The 24,119-nt window shown below is 41.8% G+C and overlaps 3 protein-coding genes across 3 annotated transcripts; all 3 read left to right on the plus strand.

The window, feature by feature from the left end:
- Positions 1-2,474: 2,474 nt before the first annotated feature.
- LOC120844725 (cuticle protein 10.9-like) lies at positions 2,475-5,471 on the plus strand. Its single transcript, XM_040216646.1, has 3 exons — positions 2,475-2,505; positions 2,807-2,860; positions 5,013-5,471. Exons 1-3 carry the CDS (start codon positions 2,494-2,496, stop codon positions 5,433-5,435), a joined length of 489 nt encoding a protein of 162 aa, XP_040072580.1. The 5' UTR covers positions 2,475-2,493; the 3' UTR covers positions 5,436-5,471.
- A 6,782-nt stretch (positions 5,472-12,253) lies between these two features.
- LOC120844724 (cuticle protein 10.9-like) lies at positions 12,254-14,194 on the plus strand. Its single transcript, XM_040216645.1, has 3 exons — positions 12,254-12,287; positions 12,419-12,472; positions 13,737-14,194. The coding sequence occupies exons 1-3, from the start codon at positions 12,276-12,278 to the stop codon at positions 14,157-14,159; spliced, it is 489 nt and encodes a 162-aa protein (XP_040072579.1). The 5' UTR covers positions 12,254-12,275; the 3' UTR covers positions 14,160-14,194.
- Positions 14,195-18,847: 4,653 nt separating this feature from the next.
- LOC120844723 (cuticle protein 16.8-like) lies at positions 18,848-20,428 on the plus strand. The gene is made up of 3 exons (XM_040216644.1): positions 18,848-18,878; positions 19,013-19,066; positions 19,971-20,428. The coding sequence occupies exons 1-3, from the start codon at positions 18,867-18,869 to the stop codon at positions 20,391-20,393; spliced, it is 489 nt and encodes a 162-aa protein (XP_040072578.1). The 5' UTR covers positions 18,848-18,866; the 3' UTR covers positions 20,394-20,428.
- The last annotated feature ends 3,691 nt before the right edge of the window (positions 20,429-24,119 follow it).

Raw genomic sequence — 24,119 nt, forward strand, 5'->3', positions numbered from 1 at the left:
AATAAAAACCGCTCCCTTATTACGTTAGATTCCAATAACATTTTAAATAAAAATACTAGTGTATTTTCTGTTGTACTACGGTTATACAAATGCGTAAATTTGTGTGACTTTTGGGTATATTTGTGCAATATTTTTGTTTTAATTCCTAAATATTTTTTTCTTTTTCCTTAAAATGCCTATCTTCTAAAATTTCCGCGAAAAACATTCAAAATATAAGACTACACTAATATAAATAGCTCTTGGCTTTTTCTTAGTCACACGGTTAATGAAGAAGGTTCATCCATCTATAAATTCGCTGAACCGAACCAGAGAAATTCTGCTCCGATATACGAAGAGATTTTGAGCAAATAACAACGTTAATATATTTTTTCCTAAAAACGCGCCGGGACATTTATAAAAACATTTTACATTCCAAGAATCACAAACCTCACATTGTATTTTGTGAAATACTTTCCCTGTTCCGATTTTACAGGCTTAGTTGATATCGTAAATACATTTTAGAGAGTTAAAACCCAACTTTTTATTGGGCGCGGTCACTCAATTGCGTGGTGGCAAATTATATTACGCTGAAAAAGAAAGCGCTGCATATATAATTTGGAGTTCAAACCCGTTTTATATTTTGTCTAATTTTTAAGTGAGAGTAGCTGCTTCACATTCTTGTTAGAAGCAATAAAAAAAAAACAATGATAAGGAAATCACAGCATGCGCTCATCTTCTTTCAGTAAGAAATATTTTGGCGTCCTAAACTGGAGTCAACAGCCATTTATCGAGGGAAATGAGAGAATATATTCAATGACAATCTTTGAGGAAGTCATGGCCAAATGTAACAAGGATAATTTTTTGACTTGTTATTTAGCAATGCAGATATTTATTTAGTAAAAGGACAGAGAAACTGACATTGTTAGAATGAAGAAGCTCTATTTAAATCTAATAAAGTTCAGCAAGCAACCAGGAAGCACGTATAACAAACAGGGCCAGACGTTTCTTAAAATGACGTCACTGTATAAATGTGAGTTTTGGGACTGCACTAAATTAAGTAAGCATGGAGAAGTAAACAAACATTAAATATGTGTGGGCATTCAGCATTGCAAAATCTTATATAAGAGCTGCTGCAGGCATCAAGGCACAGATATGTCTTTTTTTTATATTCTATGTTGTGGAGTCTACCTAAATTATACAATGTTTCATCGACAGCCCAGGATATGTCTGGGCTATCGATATCTAGTTCGATAATGAGTTACATTGATGCTCAATCTAAAGACCTGATTATTAGGAACCCTACACGTCAGGATTATATTTTTAAACTCTTCACCTTCGTTTTTTGTGTTCTTCTTACCTTTAACTTAAACTAGGAACACCCAACTCCGACCTTGATATTCTTGTTTTGGGCTCTCTAAGTTGCCAGACACTTCAGTTCTTTACAAAATCAAAAATTTAGCCTCAGACCCATTAACAGCCCTACCGACAACATATCGCTTTCCTAGCACAGTGTAATTGAAGTGGAACACTTCAAATGGAATAAAAAAATATTAGATTAGTAACACAATCGTAGTTTAAAGTCCGGAAGATGGTTTTTCCTCAATGTTTAAAAGGACACTTTTCAGCATTGAGATATCAAGAAAAAATATGTTGCCCCAATGTAGAAGTTATTGCCGTCGTCGAGGATCGATTTTTCATTGCTGACAATAGGGCGATCAACTCGCCATAAATTGCTCTAACCCTGTGATGTTCAACAGGGCAATTGTTTTGCGAGCCATTCAAGGATTTGGTTGAAGAAAAAGCCCAGAAAGAGACATTCGACAACTAAAAAGTGCTTCCACGAAGTTTTGTGGTAGATTCATGTTGTATACTCAATCCGCACCTGAGAAAAGAGGCGAAATGATATTTTTGGAACACAATTTAGGCAAATTTGTGTGCAAGCGTTATATATTAAATACACAATACAACATTAAAAACACACGTGATATTGTATTCTGCAGCTTCTGCAGTAAATAAAACACTAATATCAGAAGTCAAGCCTGTTCACATTTAGAATTAGACAGGTTGCAATTCCTCTTTTTAAGTGTAGTTTATACAAATGATTTGCCCACATAGCCGTGAAATCTAAGGTTAAGAAGCGCCGAAGGAGCAAACAACAAAAGTTTTAAACATTCCACAGACAAGTAATATACCATGCATTAAATTGCACGTCCGGCACGGTGCTCCTAAAACTGCAGGGGCTGTACAGAACATAAATTCAACAAATTTCTTGAGCTCAGTCGAACACGTGAACAAATCTTTAGACCGCATTCCTTGGATATCTAGCCATTGACGTCAAACGGGGACCAGATATTCTCAGCATATATTATAGCAAGCTTCACTTCAGTGATTGGTTTGTGAGATCAAACTCTACTTTTTTCAAGCGTCTGTGGTATCCACTGAGGCGGGTATATAACCCGGGATATATTTTCGATTCACCATCGATTCCACTTCGCAAAACGAGAAGTACCGACCATGTTCTCCAAGGTAAAAGATATCGCGTTCATTAACACAGATCGGCTTACTGTAAGATTCTGATCCCATGTTGACTCCCGCGTTCAAATGCCGTCCCTTATAGTCGTACCCTCGAGATAGATAGAGAGACAAAAAAAATAACTATATAAATATGTTAATTTTAAACATAAAATATCATATAAGAAAATTTCAGACCTTGTATTCAATATATAGTTTATATACGTTTCGGTATATTTACAGGACGAATAGAGTCAAAATTTCATACGATCCAGTACGGTATGACATCGAATAACAGTGCTCTTGTTTCTTCTAGCTTCTTTTGTGTTGCCTGTTCGCCTACGTTGCCTGCGGCGTTGTTGTAGAACACGTAAGTAGGCAGATTTGTTAATACTAAGGAAAGGTGTAAATTTTGTTAACAATTAGGTATACTGTGATGCAGCAACAAATTCATGACTAACAACTCTACGATATGCGGAGCTTTTATAAGTATATTTAAGTACATTATCCCCTTGACGTGACAAGGAACCGACGTATCAATCCAGTAATTTAAAGGCGAGTATCTCAAAGACAGTAATTGTTTTTTTGACATCTTCAAACTACAGTTTCTGTAGCGATACAATATTCGATAGTACAGTGTGCGACAAAATTTAGGGACTTATGATCGACCATGTTATCGCGTCGCATGTCGAGCACGTGAAGCGAAAGCTCGCTCTGCAGACCTTAGGCGTCATTTGCGAGTTTTTTTCCCTCCTCTGTACATCTTTATTTTATCTCTATGGGAATCGCAGCGCGTGAAGTCGTGATATTACTGCTGCGTGGATAACGTTAACGACACAAGGCGTGGAGTCGTAACGCACTGCCTTGATTGCATCTCTATAGCGTCGAACCAGTGTCAAAATCTCATTGGTATGACTAAAGCTGGGTCTTTCTAGTTTGATGAAGAATAACATAGTTTAAACATTGTATTACGAATGATTTAAAGTGCTCGTGGTAAGATATAGACAACTGCAAGAAGGGTATCTGGCCGCCGCCATGGCTTTGCCCGTGCCGGGAAGTACGTGCAATTACAAGCTTTCTAAAGCAACGTTCACGCTCACGCTGCACAAGCTTGGATGCATGGGGTACGAGTGAATCAGAATGCTTGCAATTGTCTCTAGGGTAGAGGAAAGTTGGAGAAAAGACAGGGATAAACAACGTAAGAAAGATATAGCAATCTGGTGAGTTGGCCGAGTTGGTGTGGATTGAAGATGGTGATAAACAGAGGACAGGAGACAAAGACACAGTAAAGGAAAGCACTCAGGACGATATACCTATTTTCTACATTAATTGTCGCTTAATTCGCATTTTCCAACATAAACAGTTATCATCTAGATTAATTATTTTTATTCCCATGAATCTCAAAAAGAAACTGAAAGATTGATATTAGTTTGAACGCGGTCTACGTTCGCCGACAGTGCAAGTCATATCAATTATTTCTGTCCCGCGTTAAGTTTGAAGAACAAAAGACATTACACCGCTGAAAAAACACCAATTTACTATATAAAAAAGTCAAAGAGGAAAATATCAACTGCCAACATATTTTAGACAAAACGCTGGTAAAAATGTGGAAAACACACTTTCTGCATCATTAATCGGATTAAAATTACGGGAGATGAAGCGATGAGATTTCGGGGTTCGTCAGAACCCTGAGCTTTGATTGGATTGATTATTGAGTAGATCAAAAGCTAGGTGCATTTGTCTCCATTGCACTCGTCAAACGCGTCAGCATGCAGAACGCCGTCGTCCGGCGCTTGGCTTTCGGATTCGAACGCGTTCGACTTGTGCAGTGGAGACAAAGGCAGCCTTTATCGCCAGTGCACTCGTCGAAGCCGTAAGAACGCGAAACACCTGCTTTAGGTGCGTTTCGTTCTCGCATTCACACGCGTTCGGCGAGCGCATTTGAGACAAAGGCAGCAAGCTGTAGGTCTTCCCACTAATCATTCGAACTAGTGCTCGGCGCTACGTGGCCGCCGCGCTCACGTCTTGTCCTCTCACTCAGTTTCTCGGAGCATTCATTGCCTTTTACGTTTCTTTTTCTTCATTCCGTAGGTCTTCTCAGGCGCAATTGTGTTCAGTAAAACGGCGGGGCTAATAATAGCAATATTAGGGGTAATGAAACAGGCAAGAGGATAAATACATCATATGATTTTGCTTATTTTGAACAAAATATTTTTTATTATATTTTGGCTCAGCTTAAATTTAAAAAAAAAGATAGCAGCTATAATATTTTGGACTATGATGAAGACAAGGCTAAAAAATACCACGAGGTCTTCAATCTGTAAGGTACTAGACACAATAATGAACAAAATAACATATAAAGTTATTTTTGAGGAAGAATTTAAGCATTCCTACAATGATATGAGTCTGGAATCGGTGAATCACTACACCCAAAACTGTGGAAAAAGTTTCAATGCGACGTAGAATTCGATAAGTTTAGCAAAAGTATGCTATAATTGTTATGCCCATTTCTCGCTTCGCAGCCACCACAACCATACAGCTTCGGCTACGATAACGTCGACGGATTCGGCACCCGCATGACCCGCCAAGAGACAGGCGATGCCTTCAACAACAAAGTCGGCTCTTACAGCTACGTCGATGCCTTTGGTGTCTCCCGTGTCGTGAAGTACGTCGCCGACGCCACCGGCTTCCATCCCACCGTCGAGACCAACGAGCCAGGCACCAAGACCTCGGTCCCAGCCGACGCTCCGTTCTTCTCTTCCGCTGTTGAGGGCCCACACCCCGCTGTTGTGGAGGCTGTTCATCCAGCCCCAATCGCCGTTCGCGCTCTCCATGCCACTCCAGTTGCTGTGCGTGCTACCCTTGGCGCCCCAGTGGTTCACGCTGCCCCTTCGACCTACGCACACCACACTCCTCTTAGCTATGCTGTTGCCAGGCCATTCTAAGTTACAAATAAATCATATCTCCTTCACCTTGTAAAATGCAAGTTTCTAAGTCCTTCTTTGATCACCTAGAACTATATGATCAATATGATCCGGTAAAGAATTATTTATTGTGTTTCTAAAGCCGTTACTGACTTTTGCAGTTATGAATCTCTTGTCCTTCGCTTGTTATTTAGGTTGACGTATTACTCTGGCGGATTCTAGAAAGTCAGCTTTGCGAACAATCACTAACTAGAATGTCCCATTATTTATTTGCTAGAATGAAAGCTACAAACAAGGTTTGGTATAACAATGCTAAAAAGCAAAAAACGACCTGAAAGAATAATTAATTAGTTCGTTTATTTATTTTTATTTCTGTGCTCATGAACATCTTGACGCCTTAATAATAATGCGCAACAAATCGATGACAGGTTAGTTAGAAATGCCAAAAAGTTGGATTAAAACTTCGATATCTGCTACGCCCAGGGTAATATACAAATGTTGAATGCGGGTCACGGACCTGGTTGGGATGATTTTGTTAACATGGAAAATCAGAGAAATTTGCAAAAATAGTATTGGAACCTAAATATTAATAGCTGATGTGAGATCAAGACAATCAATTAATTCATTAATATATTTATCGAAAAAACCTAGATCTCACCACGTAGTCTAGAAATCAAAGTAGGACGATTGCATCATTTCAAGAGTCTCGCATAACAGTACCAAAAAGTACGACCAATATAACGATAATAAAAATTCCAAAAGAAACGCTTATGAACATTTTCTATCATCTCTTCTCTCGTAAGACTAATACAATACCCCCAAAAAACAGAGAAAAGCTCCAACTTGGACCGGATTAACGAGAGGTATAATTGTAAAATACACGTTGACGTAGAGTACTTACCCGTAATTGTAGAGATGACACACAGCTAACATAAAAAAGCATTTATAAGGTAATTTAAACTATACGCATACCACAGTGTCAGCGTTACCTTCATGGCATTGACGCACACATGCACAAATAGAGTATGGCTGGAGCAGCATTAGAAATTGGGTGTTCATACAGTGAAACAAATAAAAATTAAACTCATTAAATGTTGCAGTATGATAAAATAGCGGCATGTTTATTTGCGAGCAGATAAAAAATGGAAAGAACATGGCGTCGGCGCGACCCATCCCATTTTTCAGATATTAGCTGGACCACAATGGTATGGGCACAATCTTTCCGATTAGATCTGATATCGGCGCAATACGGTGTGCTCCCTGGGCTGTAGATTCAAATCTCTTCTTTCACCTTTTGCGAGCGGAGATGATTTTTTAACTCGAAGTTGAATTGATAAACCTGATGCACGCGCCACGCGCAATTCTCGGCTCTTGTCGGACGGAGAGTTCGATCGGTATTGCAAAAACTATTCTGTAGCACATACGAATCATACGCGCCTTCGTGTGGCGATTAATTGTACTCGATGTTTGTACCGCCATAAATCAGCAACAGTTTCACCAAAGCAATGAATATGAACGGCTATGAAATCATGGGTGTATTCGACAGCATCAACATTACGCCCCTTCCACAAGGTGTGAATGAAAGGAGTAAAATTCGTCCGTACACCTTTTTACATGATTTTAGACACCATCGCTACACCTTGGGTGTAAAAAGGGCGTGTAAGGGGTGTAAGACGTCAGCACACCCTTTTTAAAACCCTTGATATTAAGAAATCGTGGAAAGAGGGTGTAAAAAGGATGTGTTTCCTAACGTACACCCTTTTTACACACTTTTTGCGCGAATATCGGTGTTACAGTGTTTAGTGTATAGGTGAGAAAAAAGAAATGCCTCTCTCTTTGTGGTTCATAGCGCCATGTAGAATTATTTTAATAATAGTTTTCGGCCGCTCATGTCCTTCATACCACTAAAACTCAATATCCGAAAAGGGAGTTATGCAGACGCTGAGAGGAAAGTATGTCGAAGGGACTGAAGAGTTCTGCACCACTTCCGGCCGCCATGACAGTGGGAGAGAGATACTTCTGGTTCTTCAGTGTTTGACTTGTGTTTGAGTGGGTGCACGAGAACTCTGCTCACTAGCGAGCAATTACGTGATTGCCATGCTCGAGAAATGCCCCTGTGCCTTGCTTGAGTGGCCGATATGCCCCGGTGCGAACGAAATGTCAGAAGTGAACGTTTTCAGGTTATCTCGAGACCAGAGAAGACACCGACGCCGCCAAGCCTGGCTCATCGTAAGATGGCAGCATTAGCGAACGGCGATAGCCTACTTCGATGTGCGGCCAATTTCAGTCACAAAAGATCAACGGAAAATATCCCCTACAAAATAAAGACATTTGTATCAGGTCGCGTGTGCCACCGGTACTGTGCGATATCTCCTTGTATGCGACCGGCCTTACGCCAAAGAGTCTTTCCACCACCGAAGTAGCAGGAGTCTACAGATATATTGAGGACTGTATGTTCCTTCTAAACAAACCATGCGAGATGATTAGCGACCAACACATCAACGACATAAGAGCCACATTTATCAAAAAATGCTCAGGGGTTAAAATTCACCAGCGAGCTGCCAACCGAAAAAAACACCCTCCAATTTCTAGACTTATAACTAATCTTGCTGAGCGACCACACATGCTGGATAGACATGCCAAGAACAAAAAAAAAAAAACTCATTTAAGTTTGAGTGCGAATTCCGAACTGACAACAAAGGCGATTGTGATTACCTGTCTCTCCGCTGCTCTCAAAACTTCGTGTGATTAATGGGGAAAGAGAGCTTTGATAGACAAGCAGAAATACCCAAGCCGTCTGGTTCTCTTTATACCATTTTATCTGGATTTGTAGAAAATATGTTTAGTTCAAAACCACAAAAAAAGAAGAAAGCAAGAGGAACAGGCACCCAGCAGTTATGTCATACATACACCGGCTATACCACATAACATAAAAAAGTTGCATTGCGATTTGACATTTCACTGGTATTTTTGCGCAGGACAAGCTGAAGAGTCTGTGCTTCAAGATCTATTCTTTGCAAAACAGTCAGGACGATTGAAAAGTGAAGCACAGGCATCAATGTATAGTAAATAAATGCCATTCACCCGCAGGAAAGTTTGTGGGACAATCTGGCCGGTGTATGAATACAAGACTGCAGGAACATGCAAAATATTTCAACTCCTCGCCGGCAGGTCATCTCGCAGTACACGTCCATGACAGCCACTGCACGCTGATTTTCAAAAAGAAAGAAGTCCTCGGACAGAGCAGTAGTAGAAGGCCAAGAAAACTTTAAGAAGTGAAGACAATCAATTCTTGTGGTGGCGTCTGTGTCTGTGCAGCTTCTCTGTTATTGTAAGATAAGGAAATATTATACCCCCACCACCCTACATGACGTGTCAGAAGGTTTCTAGTTTGGTGGATAATCATTACAAACTTCATACTTCGAAGTCGTGTTTAAATAATAGAATAAAAGAAAACATTAGGTGATTTTTAGTATAAACAGACTACACGCTAATAAGCCTAGCGCATATTTTCCGAAACTTGCTTTTATTTTCCTTAAAGTTCTGGGTCATTATGCGAAAAAGTTGGAGCAATGATTTCTGCCACAAGGTAGCATCGATCTATTAAAGGTGACTAGTGAGGAGTTTGGCGAAACCACTAGGGCAACGGGTAAAAAGAAACATTCCACAAATTAGTTGACTGTGCGTTTGCGAGAGTCACGCACAAACGTGACTCCGAGATATGTCTTTAGCAATTGTAATCTCTTTCCAGGTAGTACAAATTTCAGAGCCAAAATTTGTTTCTTGTCAGATATTGAAGCCCTAAAATACAAGGCATACACGTACTAAACTCTGCTACGTCACACCGCGGTGGTGGCGCGTTGGGCGCACTTCCGGTCTGGGGCGGTAGGCAGAAGTCGCCGTGCGTGACATGCATTCCTGTGTTCTTTTGGGAGAAACCGGACAAAACACCCGCCTTCTCGTCAAAATGCTGCGACGGGGGCTGTACCAAGATAGCCTGCAAAGGTTTGAAGATCAGTTTTCATGTGTTTCTGCTCCCTCCGTTCGTTTGAGAACGTCGGATAGTAGCCGTGAAAAGGACAAACCAAATGCTGTCGAACTACGATAGCTTGTGCGGGCAACACTTTGTGGTCGCCAGATGTATTTGTTTTGTTCCAACATGAACGAGGGCGAACCGCCAAGTTGTTCGGACCACCCGCGGGTTCAGTGCGTCTTCAAATTCACACGGCCGCCTGATCGTTCGAACTTTCGTCCGCTCTTTCAAACATGTCTGGTTTTGGTCGTCTGCTCGTTCAAACAAACGCCACCCATAGATCAAACTTTCACCCGGTGATTGCGATAAAAAGTAATTGCAGCTCTCAAAAGACTTAAGAAGGCTCTGTGTATACAGTAGGTACAAGATGTTGATCATTGGTACCAGTTGCCATCACCAACTTGTTACGCCCGATTCACTTGGTCTGCTCCCGCTTCCAATTTTCAGTATCGACGTCGGTAATCGCCGCTACCTTCTGCACCTTTGTAGCACGAGCAGCGTGGCGACCGAAAATAGCTAGAAGAATCTCATGATGGTTCTGGCGTCCATTCTGTGGCGTTCAAGCGAATGAATCGCCGCACGTCAAATAATTACGCAAAGTTTAGCGGCGTAACGAGCCTTGATAATTTCGCTCAGGCGATTAAAGCGGTTAGTAATTGCTATGAGGACGTAGAATCAACAATTACAACGTGAAAAAGAGTATGTGAAGACTCCCACAGACGCCGAAAACGTGACATTCCAATGGTTTGTTGACGCGGGACGCGGTGCTTCTTGCACGTACTCCATTGTTCATGCCTTCGAACTGTCGTCTGCTCTTTTAAACTTGTTTACTCTTTGTCGACAGCTTGTTCAAAGGACAGCGGCCCATAAACCAAACGTTGACCCGGTGATTGCCATAAGAAGTAAGTGCTGGCCTCAAAACACTTTTAAAGGTTGGTTGGGGTAAGCAGCGTAAGTGTAAACAGTAGATAGAAGAAGATGTTGATCATTCTTACCAGTGGCCATCACCGACTTGTAATGCCCGATTCTACTTGCGTTTTCAGTATCGACGTCCACCATCTCAGCTACGGTCCACGCTTTTGCAGCGCGAGTGACGTCGTGACTGAAAATAGCGAGCAGAATCTCATCGAGGGAGTCAGGCTTCAGTACCCATTCAGCGGCGTCCACGTGAAATGAAGCGCCGCACGTCACATTATTCACGCAAATTTTTGCGGTGTAACGAGCCTCGCTAATTTTGCTGAAGCCGCTCAAGTAGTCAGACATTGCTAGGAGGACGTAGAAGTCCCGGTGCTCTTTTTCGCGTTGAAATCGTTGATTCTACTAGAATCAACAATTCCAACGCAAAAAGCAGCACCTCACATCGACGCCGGCAACATCGCATTTCAATGGTTTGTTTATGAGCGGCGGTGAGCGTCTTGCCCACCCTCCATCACGCATGCGCGGCGCCGGTGGCGTCCGCAAGGGGTGCTCCGGTTTGTTTGTAAACGTAAGTTGGTGTTTAACCAGGCATAATCACACATGATGGTCTTTGGTCAAACTGTGGGTATTTTCGCTCTATATATTTGCTAAACCAGTGCCGGAGTTTGGCTTCGCCGTATGGTTGTTTTGTTGTCACATGGCTTGTTTGGCTTTCAGTTTCTGACGGAATGCCATAATTAAACTTCAGTGGCAGTTGCTTAATTAAATGTGTTACAATGCATCCTTGTCTTATGTCAGCCAACTTAAAAATTATAATTGCAAACCACAACAAAGACGTCGAAAAAATATACATTGTCACTAACTTTCGCCTTGTAGTGAGACCATCTTAGGCCCAAGCTGGGACCCTAGAATCACCTAAGAGCAAATAAGGTGTTTCTCTGACAGGCTGCCCGTGTTTCCTATGGTTTCCAAAACTTTCCCGTTTATGTTTATAGACAGAGCAATCATCACGCTCCTAAAATACCCTGCCACTATAGAGTTGGACACTACAGCTACTGCGGCTGGGCACGAGCGTATGATGTTACACCGTTCTTGTGTTTGATAATTATAGGTGACTGGACAATGGCTCCATGAGTCTTTCTCAATTTTCATGTGAAAAACGGCAGACATGAGAACGATTCTGGTGTGATCTGCCACCCTACTTAGTGTTTAGACACAATCATGAGGCAATTGCGATTTCGCACCTGAGGCAGAGCAGGTTTGTGTTGTTAAAATAATATGAGTGAATTTAAATGGCAGGCAAATAAAAAGTTCAGAATTAGATGAAAATATAAGTACCATGGACAATGTTGACCTATCTAGCTTCCAAATAACTTAAGAATCCTACATAGACAGGTGCCTGCGTATTGTATATCAAGACGCTATTGCTCAGATTAAATTTCACAATGGCATTAATATGCTTGTTTACAGTAGATTTGAATTACGAAATGTCTAAACATTCAAAATAATATATAGTGTTTATGTTTAAAGAATGACGAAGAAACAACCAAATTAATATCTCTTTTTTAAATGAATATTCACTTAAAAAGGAAATTAGAAACAAGACAGAAAAAAAGTGTCTCGAACTAAATGCAAAATTTCAACGCTCATGCCTGTGGACTGCAAGTCAAGACGGTCATCTCAGTGATCTCACATATTTGTTTTTAAGTCAGTTGAACACGTGAACAGGTATTCCACCAAAATTCTTTAGATGGGATAAAGATAGCGAACTTTTCATCCTTGATTGGTTGGTGGCATCTGCAACCCCGCATTCAGGGGCGTCTGGAATTCCGCCAGCAGAGTATATAAGCCGTTGCTTCCTTCCAGTTGTCCACCGATTCCACTTCGATACAAGAGGAAAAGTATTCATCATGTTTTCTAAGGTACGAGAGCACTCTTTCATACTACAGATTGAATAATTACGAGACTAAGAGACTGAAACGTATATTTATACCCCTCTGCTCTTGACCCCTTCTCCTCTACCAAGAAGTAATGGCTAAATGTTTTGTTTTAGGTGCTTGTGTGCTGCCTCTTCGCCTACGTGGCCTGCGGAGTTCTTGTGGAACATGTAAGTACGCAAGATCGTCGACGCTAAGCAAGATATTAGATTTAGTGTAACAATGGTTTGCCTCTATTCATTATGCATCACACGAATAACAAAAGGAAGGAGCGCGTAGTCGAGTCAATCGTATATTTTCATCAAGTAGCCAGTATTTAATGGTCACTGAGAGTAGGCTAACAGCAGTATAGACAACAAAAATGACTTTAGCATTCAAATTCTTCGCCGCAGGATTGCTGGTTGACCATACATTGGCCGTATCCGTTTTAAAAACTTTAGCAATTGCAGTTTAGCTGTAGGAACTTTCAAATAAACTGTCTGAAATACAATAAATAATTGATTTTTAAGGACTTTACAATGCAAGTAATAATAATTTTGGAAAGATTTCGATACTTTTCGACCGAGATGGTTTAGCTTAAGATAAATGTGTATAAGGAACAGATGTCTAAAAACGCGATTACAACAAATGCACAATTTGTTTTTAACTTATATCGAACTGGTTATTTTCACTCATTCTCAAACATTCTTGGGCACGCTAAACGGTGGCATAGGAATTCCTCTCGACAAAAAAAAAATGAGTGCTTCACGACTTTAATATTTTGTCATTTACACTAGCCCTTTCAATAATATAAAGTTTACTTCTCAGGCGTCATGCCGTCTTTTTTGTGCGGATCTCTTTAAGCATAAAAAGCATAATCTGAATTACACTTAGTGTGAATGGCATAATTACTCTGACGAGAATCCTGATATAGAAGATGCGTTTTTGGTAGATGTGTTCTGCTGGTTGATGTTTTGAGCTTAGTAAAAGTTATTTACTTTTCGTAAATGGTTGTTGCTTCGAAATATTTATACAAAGAAAGAACTGCCAAACCAAGGGTCGTATACTAATAATATCATAGCGAAAAATACCAATCACCCCTCTAAGCAAAGTCAGTGGAATAACTAAATAAAAAATTATACGAGGACTGTTGCTACATGTCATGAACAGACGACACAGCACGCAATCGAATGCAGCACGCTTACTTAAGTAACACTCACATGTCTATCGATGCTGTATCTGGCAGTTGGTGCTGCGGTCACCATGCTTACTTAAATTATTCATCGATAACTGTTCCTAGAGGAAAGAAATAGCCTCATAGCAACGCATGTGTACAAGCCAATAAACTATCTCAATAAAAACACAAAACCCTTAAAGCACAAAACCGTGGAAACGAAGACAGAACGAAGAGGCCAAGAATGCTCATATCTTCTATTCCCATTTCTTACATTGCAGCCACCACAGCCCTACAGCTTTGGCTACGATAACGTCGACGGATTTGGCACCCGCATGACCCGTCAGGAGACCGGAGATGAGTTCAACAACAAGGTCGGCTCCTACAGCTACGTCGATGCCTTCGGTGTCAGTCGTGTTGTGAAGTACGTCGCCGACGCCACAGGCTTCCACCCCACCGTCGAGACCAACGAGCCAGGCACCAAGACCTCGGTCCCAGCCGACGCTCCGTTCTTCTCTTCCGCTGTTGAGGGCCCACACCCCGTTGTTGTGAAGGCTGTTCATCCAGCCCCAGTCGCCGTTCGCGCTCTCCATGCCGCTCCAGGGGCTGTGCGTGCTGTCCATGGTGCCCCAGTTGTTCACGCTGCCCCCTTCGCCTACGGCCACCACGCTCCCCTGAGCTATGCCGTCGCCAGGCATTTCTAAGTTTTCAATAAATTAATTATTTTTGCTCAGTGTAATCTCCAAGGTTCTGAGTGTTTTTCTCTCTGTAATAACTGACAGCTTGAGAAACACAAGGTGTGACCATTGTCATCACGCTTCTATCTCACGATTGTCTTTTTGGTGTTACAATTGACTGATGCCGCTATCCCATTGTCCCTGGACCTATAGTCCAGGTAGCATGTCAGAGATACGCATTCCTTGGCAAAAACTGGGCCATCCTAGGGGACTAACTTAGGCCTAATACGGTTTGCTCCAGCGAGTTATGATCGGTGCAAAAGTACCCGTTTTCGTCGTTTCTATAGCTTTTCACTGGCTCGCCACACAATTTTCAAAGTGTCAGACTTGAACGAAATATGACGCCTCAAAAGTGAAACGCCAGCAGTGAAGTCTAAATCGTGCACTTCTTTTCCAGGTTAGGTCCTAACGTTGTTACATGAAAACAATATTTATGAGTGAAGCATAAATATGGCATTTGATTGGCGATTTAGGCCTCCAGATACCAGATGACATCCAAACTACCAACAGTGAGGCGTAGCCTTAACATTTCTTTGGCTGATTAGGGTCAAGATATCCATCCGCTCCGGTCAGCGAAGGTGAATTTTGACTGTACATTTGCTTTTTCGGACATTTTAAAACCCTAAATTCTCAGACAAAAACAAAAACCAAAACAATCAACTTTGGCCACAATGACGTGTGCTCCCTCGAAATATTTATTGAACTCGCTGTGATCTCTGTTTGTTAAGCTATGGGTGGCTATGGTACCGGTAGTCATAAGAAGCTCAATTCCTCATTCACGATTCGTCGTTCTTCGGCGTTCTATTAGCTGCAGCCGCGGTCCTGTTTTCTACAGAACAAGAATAAATGACTGGGGATCCGCAAAGCCCGAGGTTCTATAGGCTCTCACTTCCTCTATGATTCAATCACGGGAAACATATTCTACTGTGTGTTTGCTCTAAAAACTGTCAGCTGAAGAAACGCAGCGCCTGACTTATTCTCTTGGCAGTCGTGATTTGTTTTTCGCCATTCTTATAACCAAATGCTGCAATCTCATTCACTACGGATCGAACTAAGATGACCAAAACTTGCCACGCTCCGAGGTTTTTAAGCTGTCAGCGACAATAAGATAAAAACTGCGGGGAGAGGCTATGTTCACACTTCTTGCTTCGCGCTTCTTTCTGCCGTGTTCTTCTCCACTAATGTCACAATGGCATTGGCTGTGACGCGAATGAACGAAGCTTTAAACTCACAGCGGCCTGGGTTTCCTGACCTGTCACTTTCAATATAGGATCAAGTCATGATTTTACCCCCGGTCATAGGCTTATTGTTGCAGTTTTTTTATTATTATTGACAGCACACGCAATAAACTCTGAATAGAAAAGCATATATAATATGCTTCTGTTTTGTTTAGGGGAAGGTCGTCATTTGTATGAAACGGGTTGGAGCCATCTGGAGAGTAACTTTTATCACCTGCACCGATATAATAATATACAAAATAGTAAGCATAAGCGGGTCACATTATAAGATTGCATTTGTTATTTGGCGGTGTAATAGAAAAAAAATATTTCTCCTTAGTTTGCGAGTGAGGGATATAAAATGTCTTAATTAAAGGGTAGGATCACTCTCTCGCTAGTGGTATATTTAGTCGGCTCAAAAAACTGTTCTACGGAATGGATTCAAGAAAAAAACCAAAACTAATTTATCATGCCCCTCACCTAAAATATGTTCGCACAGCTCTTAAAGACCGGCGACCAGTTCGCGCTTTCCACTTTTCCTACCCTTGCACCTCTCCCTCCTTCTACCCTGTCCACCGTTGCCTGTTCCCTCCTCCCCCATGGTGAGGAGGATCTTCTGCCTTGCAGAATCTCGAGTCAGATCGTCGGCCTTTAATCTCAACAAATTGTGGTAGTGGAGCTAACGTTGATTTTTATGTATGGTACAATCCAAGAGTTGCGAAACCGACGTTTGTTCTTTTACTCCTTTCTATATGCGTGTATCCAAGGATATAAGCTGGAACCGTAATGAAATAACAGAGGTTTTTTGCTTTTCAGTTTTTGCTGAAGTGATATTATATTTGTGCGCGAATGTACTGCGGATAATCGTGACCTCATCTGTATCAAAGGCTTTAGGTAAGGAGCACACTTGTAAATAAAATTTAACTTTTACTTTATCATCTATTATTTGAATGCATAGCATTTTGTTATATTTGATTTTTTTTCCATTTTTTAACGGCTGCCTATAATATCAATGGTGCTGGAGTTCCTGACAAATTATTTGAATATTCGATGATCCCATATACAAGCACCCAGTTTAGTTTAAATTTTGTTGCAGTAATTATGGCCATTATGCATCAGCCCCCTGATTGTTTTAGCAGAGCTTATAAACATACTTCAGCAGTTTACGAATAACATATCCAAATGATGGCGTTAAAATACTAGCGTGCCAAATTTTAGCTGGAATATTATGCATTTTAATGGCTACACGTTTTCATAGCTCTGCCGTGATGCTGAGCAAAGTACATCGTTAATAATCTCTTGCAGGTTTCATTTTGAAGAAAACTCCCATTCTGGATTTTTAATTGCTCACCCCGACCTGCAACAGTGGCAATGTCTTTAACTGTCACAGATGAAAACTAAAATCTAAAATTTGTGATTGGGAGGTCATCTACACTGAAAAAAATCTTCTGATCAATATCTGCACGGTACGGGCATGTGCACAACGGCAGCTCAATGTACCCAACTTCTGTAAGCTTCAATAATATAAATAAAAAACGACATTCCGGATATATATCGCGTACATTTCTTGTTTTCCTAACCAAACTTTTTTTAAACCTTGATCCACAGTCGAATGTCATTCATTGAGTGTCACGCTGTTTATATTCATTGACGGAGGAATAACATGGTCTGGCTAACGATGGCTATTAACGTTGCATCAACGGAATATTTCAACAAACACATTTTAGAAGGCATTTTTCCAGAACATAGAAAGTGTAAGAATAAAGAGGCTTGATTTAAACCTTGAGAAGTTGCTAGCGATAATCTCAATGACAAACTCACGACAAATTATAGGGATGACGATACGAAAATATTGAACACTACATGCACCCAACAAAAAGTTACATCAAACACCGTAATGAATATCGCAAAGACATCTACCCTTCCTTTTTATATTTTGTCATCTAAACATAATTTTGAATAATGTTCTTCTTTTCTTTAATTTTTTTACCCTTTCACGTCATCACTTATTTACACTGCAATAATATCGGAAAGATGGTCATAAGTAAGACTGCGCTAAAATAGGGGGATTCAACACATAAGTATGGGTTCGATGGTTATAAAATAAATTTATGTATACACAATAACTAGAAAACTCGCCAGCAAAATAAATTAAATAATTTCTTACTTCTATTGTGGCCTTAGAGAGGAGAGAAGTCCGAGCTTTCTGCTTCATCGTCTATCGCGCGAAATATGCACGAAAGGCACGCTTCAAAGTCATGTCAGAGCTATTCTAGTCATTAAAGCATTTAGATAACTTTGCTCATTATGCATGTTAGACGATTGACAAAGTGTGGCCAACGTCCACAAATTATATAGCATGTCTAGTTCACCAATATACTCAACGTGAAGAAACAATGTTAGTAGTATAGTAATGCTAGATATAACTACTCAGTCTATACATGGGTTGCACGTGACGTCATTCAAAAAGCGTTTGATGATCACCAGAGAAGAGGGGAAGAAGGAGCTCCCCTCATATCAGGACCCTCTTTTGTGCCTCCCGGATTCGCACAGGCGTCGCTATTCTCCTCCCAGAAGATTTTAGAAGATTAACCCGTCACTCAAAATTCTTACAAAAGCAGCTTCCCTCTCCTCCTCTTACATGGTGGTCAAAAGTATGCGATGTTACGTCAGTGCAACCCATGTATAGATATATTGTATTTGAGGAACCCTAACCCGTCCCTTGAGTAGAACTTTCATGGGATGGTGTCCTTGAGTTTCCTGCGTTTCACTATCACAACGGAGAGAGAAAACACAAAAATCGTTTCACCTTGGTGTGAGGACGTTGTGTTTCCTTGGTTCCTAGGCATCCCTGTATACTGCGAATAAAAAAAAAATAATGCAGGACAATTCAACACCACTACCATGATTACTGTTTTTAGCAGTGTAAGATTTGCTTACTTTAAAATTTTAAAACACTAAAAACAGAAACTATCTCTAAACGCAGATATCAATGCTTGTTTAATCAATTTGGTCTGAGTGTTTATAAATAATTGGAAATATAACTCATGGAAATATCAAACTTTATATATAATATCTTACCGTATATTAAACTATGTTGTAAAGAAGTGACAAAATATCTAGACATCTCAATAATTCTGCAAACGGCCTTTCAAATTAACAGTGAATTAGGGAGTTGATGCCCCTCCGTTGGCGGTTTAGGACCTTCATCGCGAGCATTACTTCAGGTCCGCTGGACACGTGAATAAGTCTCCAACCAGCATTCCTTTGCTTTACGTGCACCCACGTTCTAGAACGTCGAGATATAATCACAGATTTTTTTTCTATTTGACGACTGGTTCTTGAGCTCGGTAGCTCTTATTTGGGTGTGTCTGGCATTTTCAAAGACGGGTATATAAGCCATCACATCTTTCCAGTCGAACACCGATTCCACTTCGAAACAAGAGAAGTATCCATCATGTTCTCAAAGGTACGAAAACACCTTTCATAGTAGACATCGGCAGGTTTTCAAATTTAAACACAGGGACTTAACTCCGCGATCTATAACTCCTGGCTTATAAACCCCCCATTTCAAGGATTAACAATATTTTTTTTCCCTCTTAGGCTCTTGTCTGCTGCCTCTTCGCCTACGTCGCATGCGGCGTTCTTGTGGAACACGTAAGTGTCCTGTGCCACTGACCGTTAACCTGTTTTAGAATCACGTTACGAACAAATAAACACTGTTCATGCTTATCTAGTGCCATATTTTTTATAATGTAATCAGTAATGAGATAATCACCACGCGAATAACGCAATGGCAATGATAAGACAAATTGGCGACTGTTTTTCCTCCGTGCAATATTAGCGTGAATCTGTAAACTTATGACGATCCAGGTATAATTCTCGCTTAACAGTAAGATTTAAAATACGAAATTTGTATAATAAAAAATTGTACTAACCTGCTATATACATTGTGAATTTTAAGAACTTGAAAAGAAAGGTTTCAAGAAATGGACATATATCATACCTAATAAACGATTCGTGTTGTAGGGGGTAGGCATGGTATACAATATAGTATGATTTCATGAGAAGTCGTGCACTCTTCAGTCAGGTCGTGCATAACCGACAGCTTAAAAGAACGCGTTTTGCAGTAATATCGTCATCTTTGGTGCGACATTGTGTGATGGTCGGTGTTACTTGCTAAAATTTTATGATGGAGCAATCATTAGGTTTTACTGAATTCAAAACACGATGGAAACTTCGTAAGTTGTTTATATAACGGACTTCAAGTACGATACATGCCTAAGCACTTTCTTTATTGCTATGAATGGGTCTAAGTTGGCTTTCCGATGCTGTTTAAAACTTCGTGATTCTAAATATTGTGGGTTTGCAATTTTTCATGTTATTCTATCAAGCTTCAGCTGGTAAGTCAGCGCGCGATTTGTTTGTCTTTTCAGCGCGATTTGTTTGTCTTTCAGCGAAAATAAGAAAGCCCATAATGGGGCTTTCTTATTTGCGCATACAAACTATCCCAAGTATATAAATCTGTCACTCCTCTTTATTTAAATTTCTTACATTTCAGCCACCACAGCCTTACAGCTTCGGCTACGACAACATTGATGGATTCGGCACCCGCATGACCCGCCAGGAAACCGGCGATGCCTTCAACAACAAGGTCGGCTCTTACAGCTACGTTGATGCCTTCGGTGTTACCCGTGTTGTGAAGTACGTTGCTGATGCCACCGGCTTCCATCCCACCGTCGAGACCAATGAGCCAGGCACCAAGACCTCGGTCCCAGCCGACGCTCCGTTCTTCTCTTCCGCTGTTGAGGGCCCACACCCCGTCGTTGTGAAGGCTGTTCATCCAGCCCCAGTCGCCGTTCGCGCTCTCCATGCCGCTCCAGTGGCTGTGCGTGCTGTCCATGGTGCCCCAGTTGTTCACGCTGCCCCCTTCGCCTACGGCCACCACGCTCCCCTGAGCTATGCCGTCGCCAGGCATTTCTAAGCTTTCAATAAATTAATTATTTTTGCTCAGTGTAATTTCCAAGGTTCTGTTGGTCTCTGTGTATTTGTGTCTTGTAACCAAAGAGACCAATACATATCTGTGCATGAGGTCAGAGTACGTTCAGATATTTAGGAATTGGTGTTCTTGTTTCCTATGTCTCAGCCGCCACAGCCATACAGCTTTGGCTTTGACAACGCCGACGAGTTCGGCACCGGCATGACCCGCCAGGAGACTGGGGATGAGTTCAAACAGAAAATCGGCTCCTACAACTACGTTGATGCCTTGGGTGTCGCACGCCTTGTGAAGTACGTCGCCGACGCCTCAGGCTTCCACCCCACCGTCGAGACCAACGAGCCAGGCACCAAGACCTCAGTCCCAGCCGACGCTCCGTTCTTCTCTTCCGCTGTTGAGGGCCCACACCCGGTTGTCGTGAAGTCTGTTCACCCTGCCCCCGTCGCAGTGCGCGCCGTCCACCCTGCCCCAGTGCATGGTCCATGCTGCTTCCTTCGCCTACACCCACCATACCCCACTTACCCATGCTGTTGCCAAGCACTTCGAAGCATATACAAAATCATCTTACTGACTGAGTAAAATATGTTCCTCTGAGTGCTTTTCCAGATATTCCAACACCTCGGAAATATACTATCTTGTATTATTGCTTAATATTTGGTAATCATTTACTTACTGCTCCTATACGGCGTACATATCTGGTTATTTAAGCAACCATGTCGACGGCTAAGAGGTTTTAGTGAGGTAGTTTTTTTATTGAACTTTTGGCTACAACTTTATAGGTACTTTTTTCATTGTAAGATATTCAATCACTATTCTGGGGCATTTTACGACATGCTACATTTCCTAAAAAAACATGATATATTCGAGGGCAGAGTTTGACAGGGCCACACTTACGCACGCTGCCAGAAGGCATGCTATTTGTATAAATCATTTCTACTTCCAGCAATAGCAGTTTGTATTTTCTTTGACAGCAGCTTCTGATAAAGGGTTCCTGAGCCTTTTGAGCTACCCAAACGGCATGCATTTATCAAACCTTGTTAGCTCTTCCCAAACAAATTTGTTTTCATTGTTTGACAACGTCACACGTACGTGTCTGCCTACTTGGGCATCATGCTCTTATCTTTTAAGGATGTAAATTGATCCCGCGGTTTTAATATCACCTTCCTCGTCCTTCGTGACTCATTAAACCCAAATCTTCCTAAAATGGTCGAGTGCACAGAAAATTTTGAGGGTCTGCTCTCACGAAAGCACTTTAAATCGCTGCAATCTACCCTGAGAGCTCAAAGATTGACGGAGCTAAAAATATGATAAAACAAAAAACAAAAGTAAAACCTTTCCGCGCTGTGGCACTGTGCATGGCGTTTCACTGATCAGTATACAGGGCATACCCTTTTTGGGGGGATCTATACATATTTTCAGCCCCTCCATTCGCTGATTTATATACGTTAATTACTGCTATTCGCCTTCTTAAGTTTTTTCTTGAGGGAGTTCAGTTGCTTGACATTTCTGAGTTTATACAATGCCTGCTTTTAATTAATAGCTTAAACCATTAATTGAAAGAAAGCGTCAGAAAGATGTCGCAAAGTTGGTTTCCGAAAGTGTCTTTCTACACGATGACCCTGTGGGCAGAAACGCGTTCATCTTCGTGACTATTTTGCTCTACAATGAGGCAACTGATTAACAGAAGAATAAGCACTGCCGGAATGATTGTAGCAAAGAAAACAGTTATGTTTCTCTTATCCCATTAGTATACAAGAATGCCGCAGCGGGTTGTTTCAGCGATATACGTAGTCCCAAAATGTATGAAACTATGTCCATGCATTAAAATAAATATAAGCTTTCCATATTTTAGAGCGCAGCTCTTAGGGGCCCGTTCCCGGCTTGAGCGGCGTCGCCGTCGCCGTCGGCGTCGGCGTAACCAAGGTCATCCCAAGGTCACGTGGCCCCCAAGGTCATCCCAAGGTCACGTGACCCCCAAGGTCACGTGACACCCAAAGTCACGTGACCCCCCCGAGGTCACGTGACCCCCCCCCGAAGTCACGTGACACCCCCAGGTCACGTGACCACCCCCAGGGTCACGTGACTTCGGGGGGCATCCGCATCGTCATCGTCATCATCACAGATGACGTCATCGGAGTCCGCATCGTCATCGTCACTGATGACGTCATCAGTGACGTCACTGATGACATCATCGGCATGGTCACGTGACTTCCCAAGGTCACGTGACCCCCCCCAGGTCACTTCACCCCCCAGTACCCTCCCCTCCTCCTCCTCAAAAGCTGCGCTCTAATTCGGTGTTGCAGGGAGTTGTAAACGGCTTTCACTTTTTTTTGCTCCTACCTTGCTTTTGCAGCTGTATCAATGCAATATTAGGAAGGTGAATCTATACTAGGAGAAAGTCACCCAATCATGGTGACTTGCCTGAAACCGTTGCTTTGTTTAGCGCCTTTAATTATGAACTGCTCGATTGCGCTGATGGCATAAGCATAAATGCGATAAATATTCATAACTTTTCGTAGTTTGCGTTTGTGTGAACCATGTGTTCCCCGTCTCCCAATCCAGGCGTAGCACATGCAGGTCGTGGGGACCGCTATGGCGGCTTCCAAGATACGAGGAGAGGCTGCATTTCTCGAAGAGGGCGGTGCCTCCCTCGCCCTTTTTGGGTGAATTTGCTACTGGCACACCATTGGGAGCGATATGTGGACGTGCCCCTTCTGCGGGCTAAGCCACACCGTCTACACCGGGCACGTGCATTTCTCGCAGGCCATATAAATCGGCCCCAAAATTCCCGAGAAAGAGGGGGGGGGGGGGGGGGGGAAGGTGGGGGGGCGGGAGTTGGAGACTCTCTCGCTGGGGGAGGCTCTGGTCCTCGGAGCCTCTTTCTTTTTGCAGCTTCCCCCTTCACACGAATTGACCTATACGGTAGCGTGGGCCTCTCGATGTGAATCTGTTTGATAGGACAGCGCCGACATTTTTACTTTTGCATTTGTTTGGGTGGCGGGTGAAGTGTGGTGGCGAGACGCTAATAAAATATGTTATTCTCCGGATTCACGGCTCCCTGTGTTTATACGTTGTACCCCCAAAGGGAAAACCCAAACATTAAAAAAGCTATAAATACGTTGAGAGGTTTACAATAAAGAATGGTTTATTTAATGGGGTCAATGCATGCGCAATAATTATAAATGGTGACCGAAGACACTAAGAACATATTTCTAAAGAAGCACCGTTCTGAAAAAATAACGTTTTATATTTTGTCACAAATTCATATCTTGTGAAGCGTCCAGTAGTATGAGACCCTGCCGGAACGCGGAATGGGTTCTGCTAACCATACAGTAGATTACACAAAATTAAAATTCCAAATATATTGTTTATTAAATAATGTATGAATAGCTGCTCTGATAAATTCAAACCCTGTATACAATTTCAGCAATTCTTTCCCTCGCGTTGTGCAGATAGTAATCCTGAGGCGTCTACGTCTCCCACAATATGTTATTTGGGTTAAAAGGATTCACTAATATTCCGGGCAAATATAGTATTTTCACGTCTTTTTTTGTTTGTTTTATTTATAGTATATTGGTACTACGCGTTCGGTTTTTAGCCCCGAGATTATCTAAGCAATGCTCCATTTCTCGCCATGTGGTGCGCACGGCGTCAATCGTATCTTTATTCACACTAGGCATACAACAAAGGCTGCCCCCGAACGGTAACGGGCAA

Source organism: Ixodes scapularis, unplaced genomic scaffold (assembly GCF_016920785.2).
Source record: "Ixodes scapularis isolate PalLabHiFi unplaced genomic scaffold, ASM1692078v2 PGA_scaffold5__190_contigs__length_132052651, whole genome shotgun sequence".
In the NCBI taxonomy this organism is placed as follows: domain Eukaryota; kingdom Metazoa; phylum Arthropoda; class Arachnida; order Ixodida; family Ixodidae; genus Ixodes; species Ixodes scapularis.

What these genes read in the sequence shown, in the direction of transcription:
- LOC120844723 (XM_040216644.1), top strand. An exon ending in GCGGCGTTCTTGTGGAACAC is followed by an intron (nt 19,067 to 19,970) that starts GTAAGTGTCCTG and finishes CTTACATTTCAG; the next exon opens with CCACCACAGCCTTACAGCTT.
- LOC120844725 (XM_040216646.1), top strand. An exon ending in GCGGCGTTGTTGTAGAACAC is followed by an intron (nt 2,861 to 5,012) that starts GTAAGTAGGCAG and finishes CTCGCTTCGCAG; the next exon opens with CCACCACAACCATACAGCTT.
- LOC120844724 (XM_040216645.1), top strand. An exon ending in GCGGAGTTCTTGTGGAACAT is followed by an intron (nt 12,473 to 13,736) that starts GTAAGTACGCAA and finishes CTTACATTGCAG; the next exon opens with CCACCACAGCCCTACAGCTT.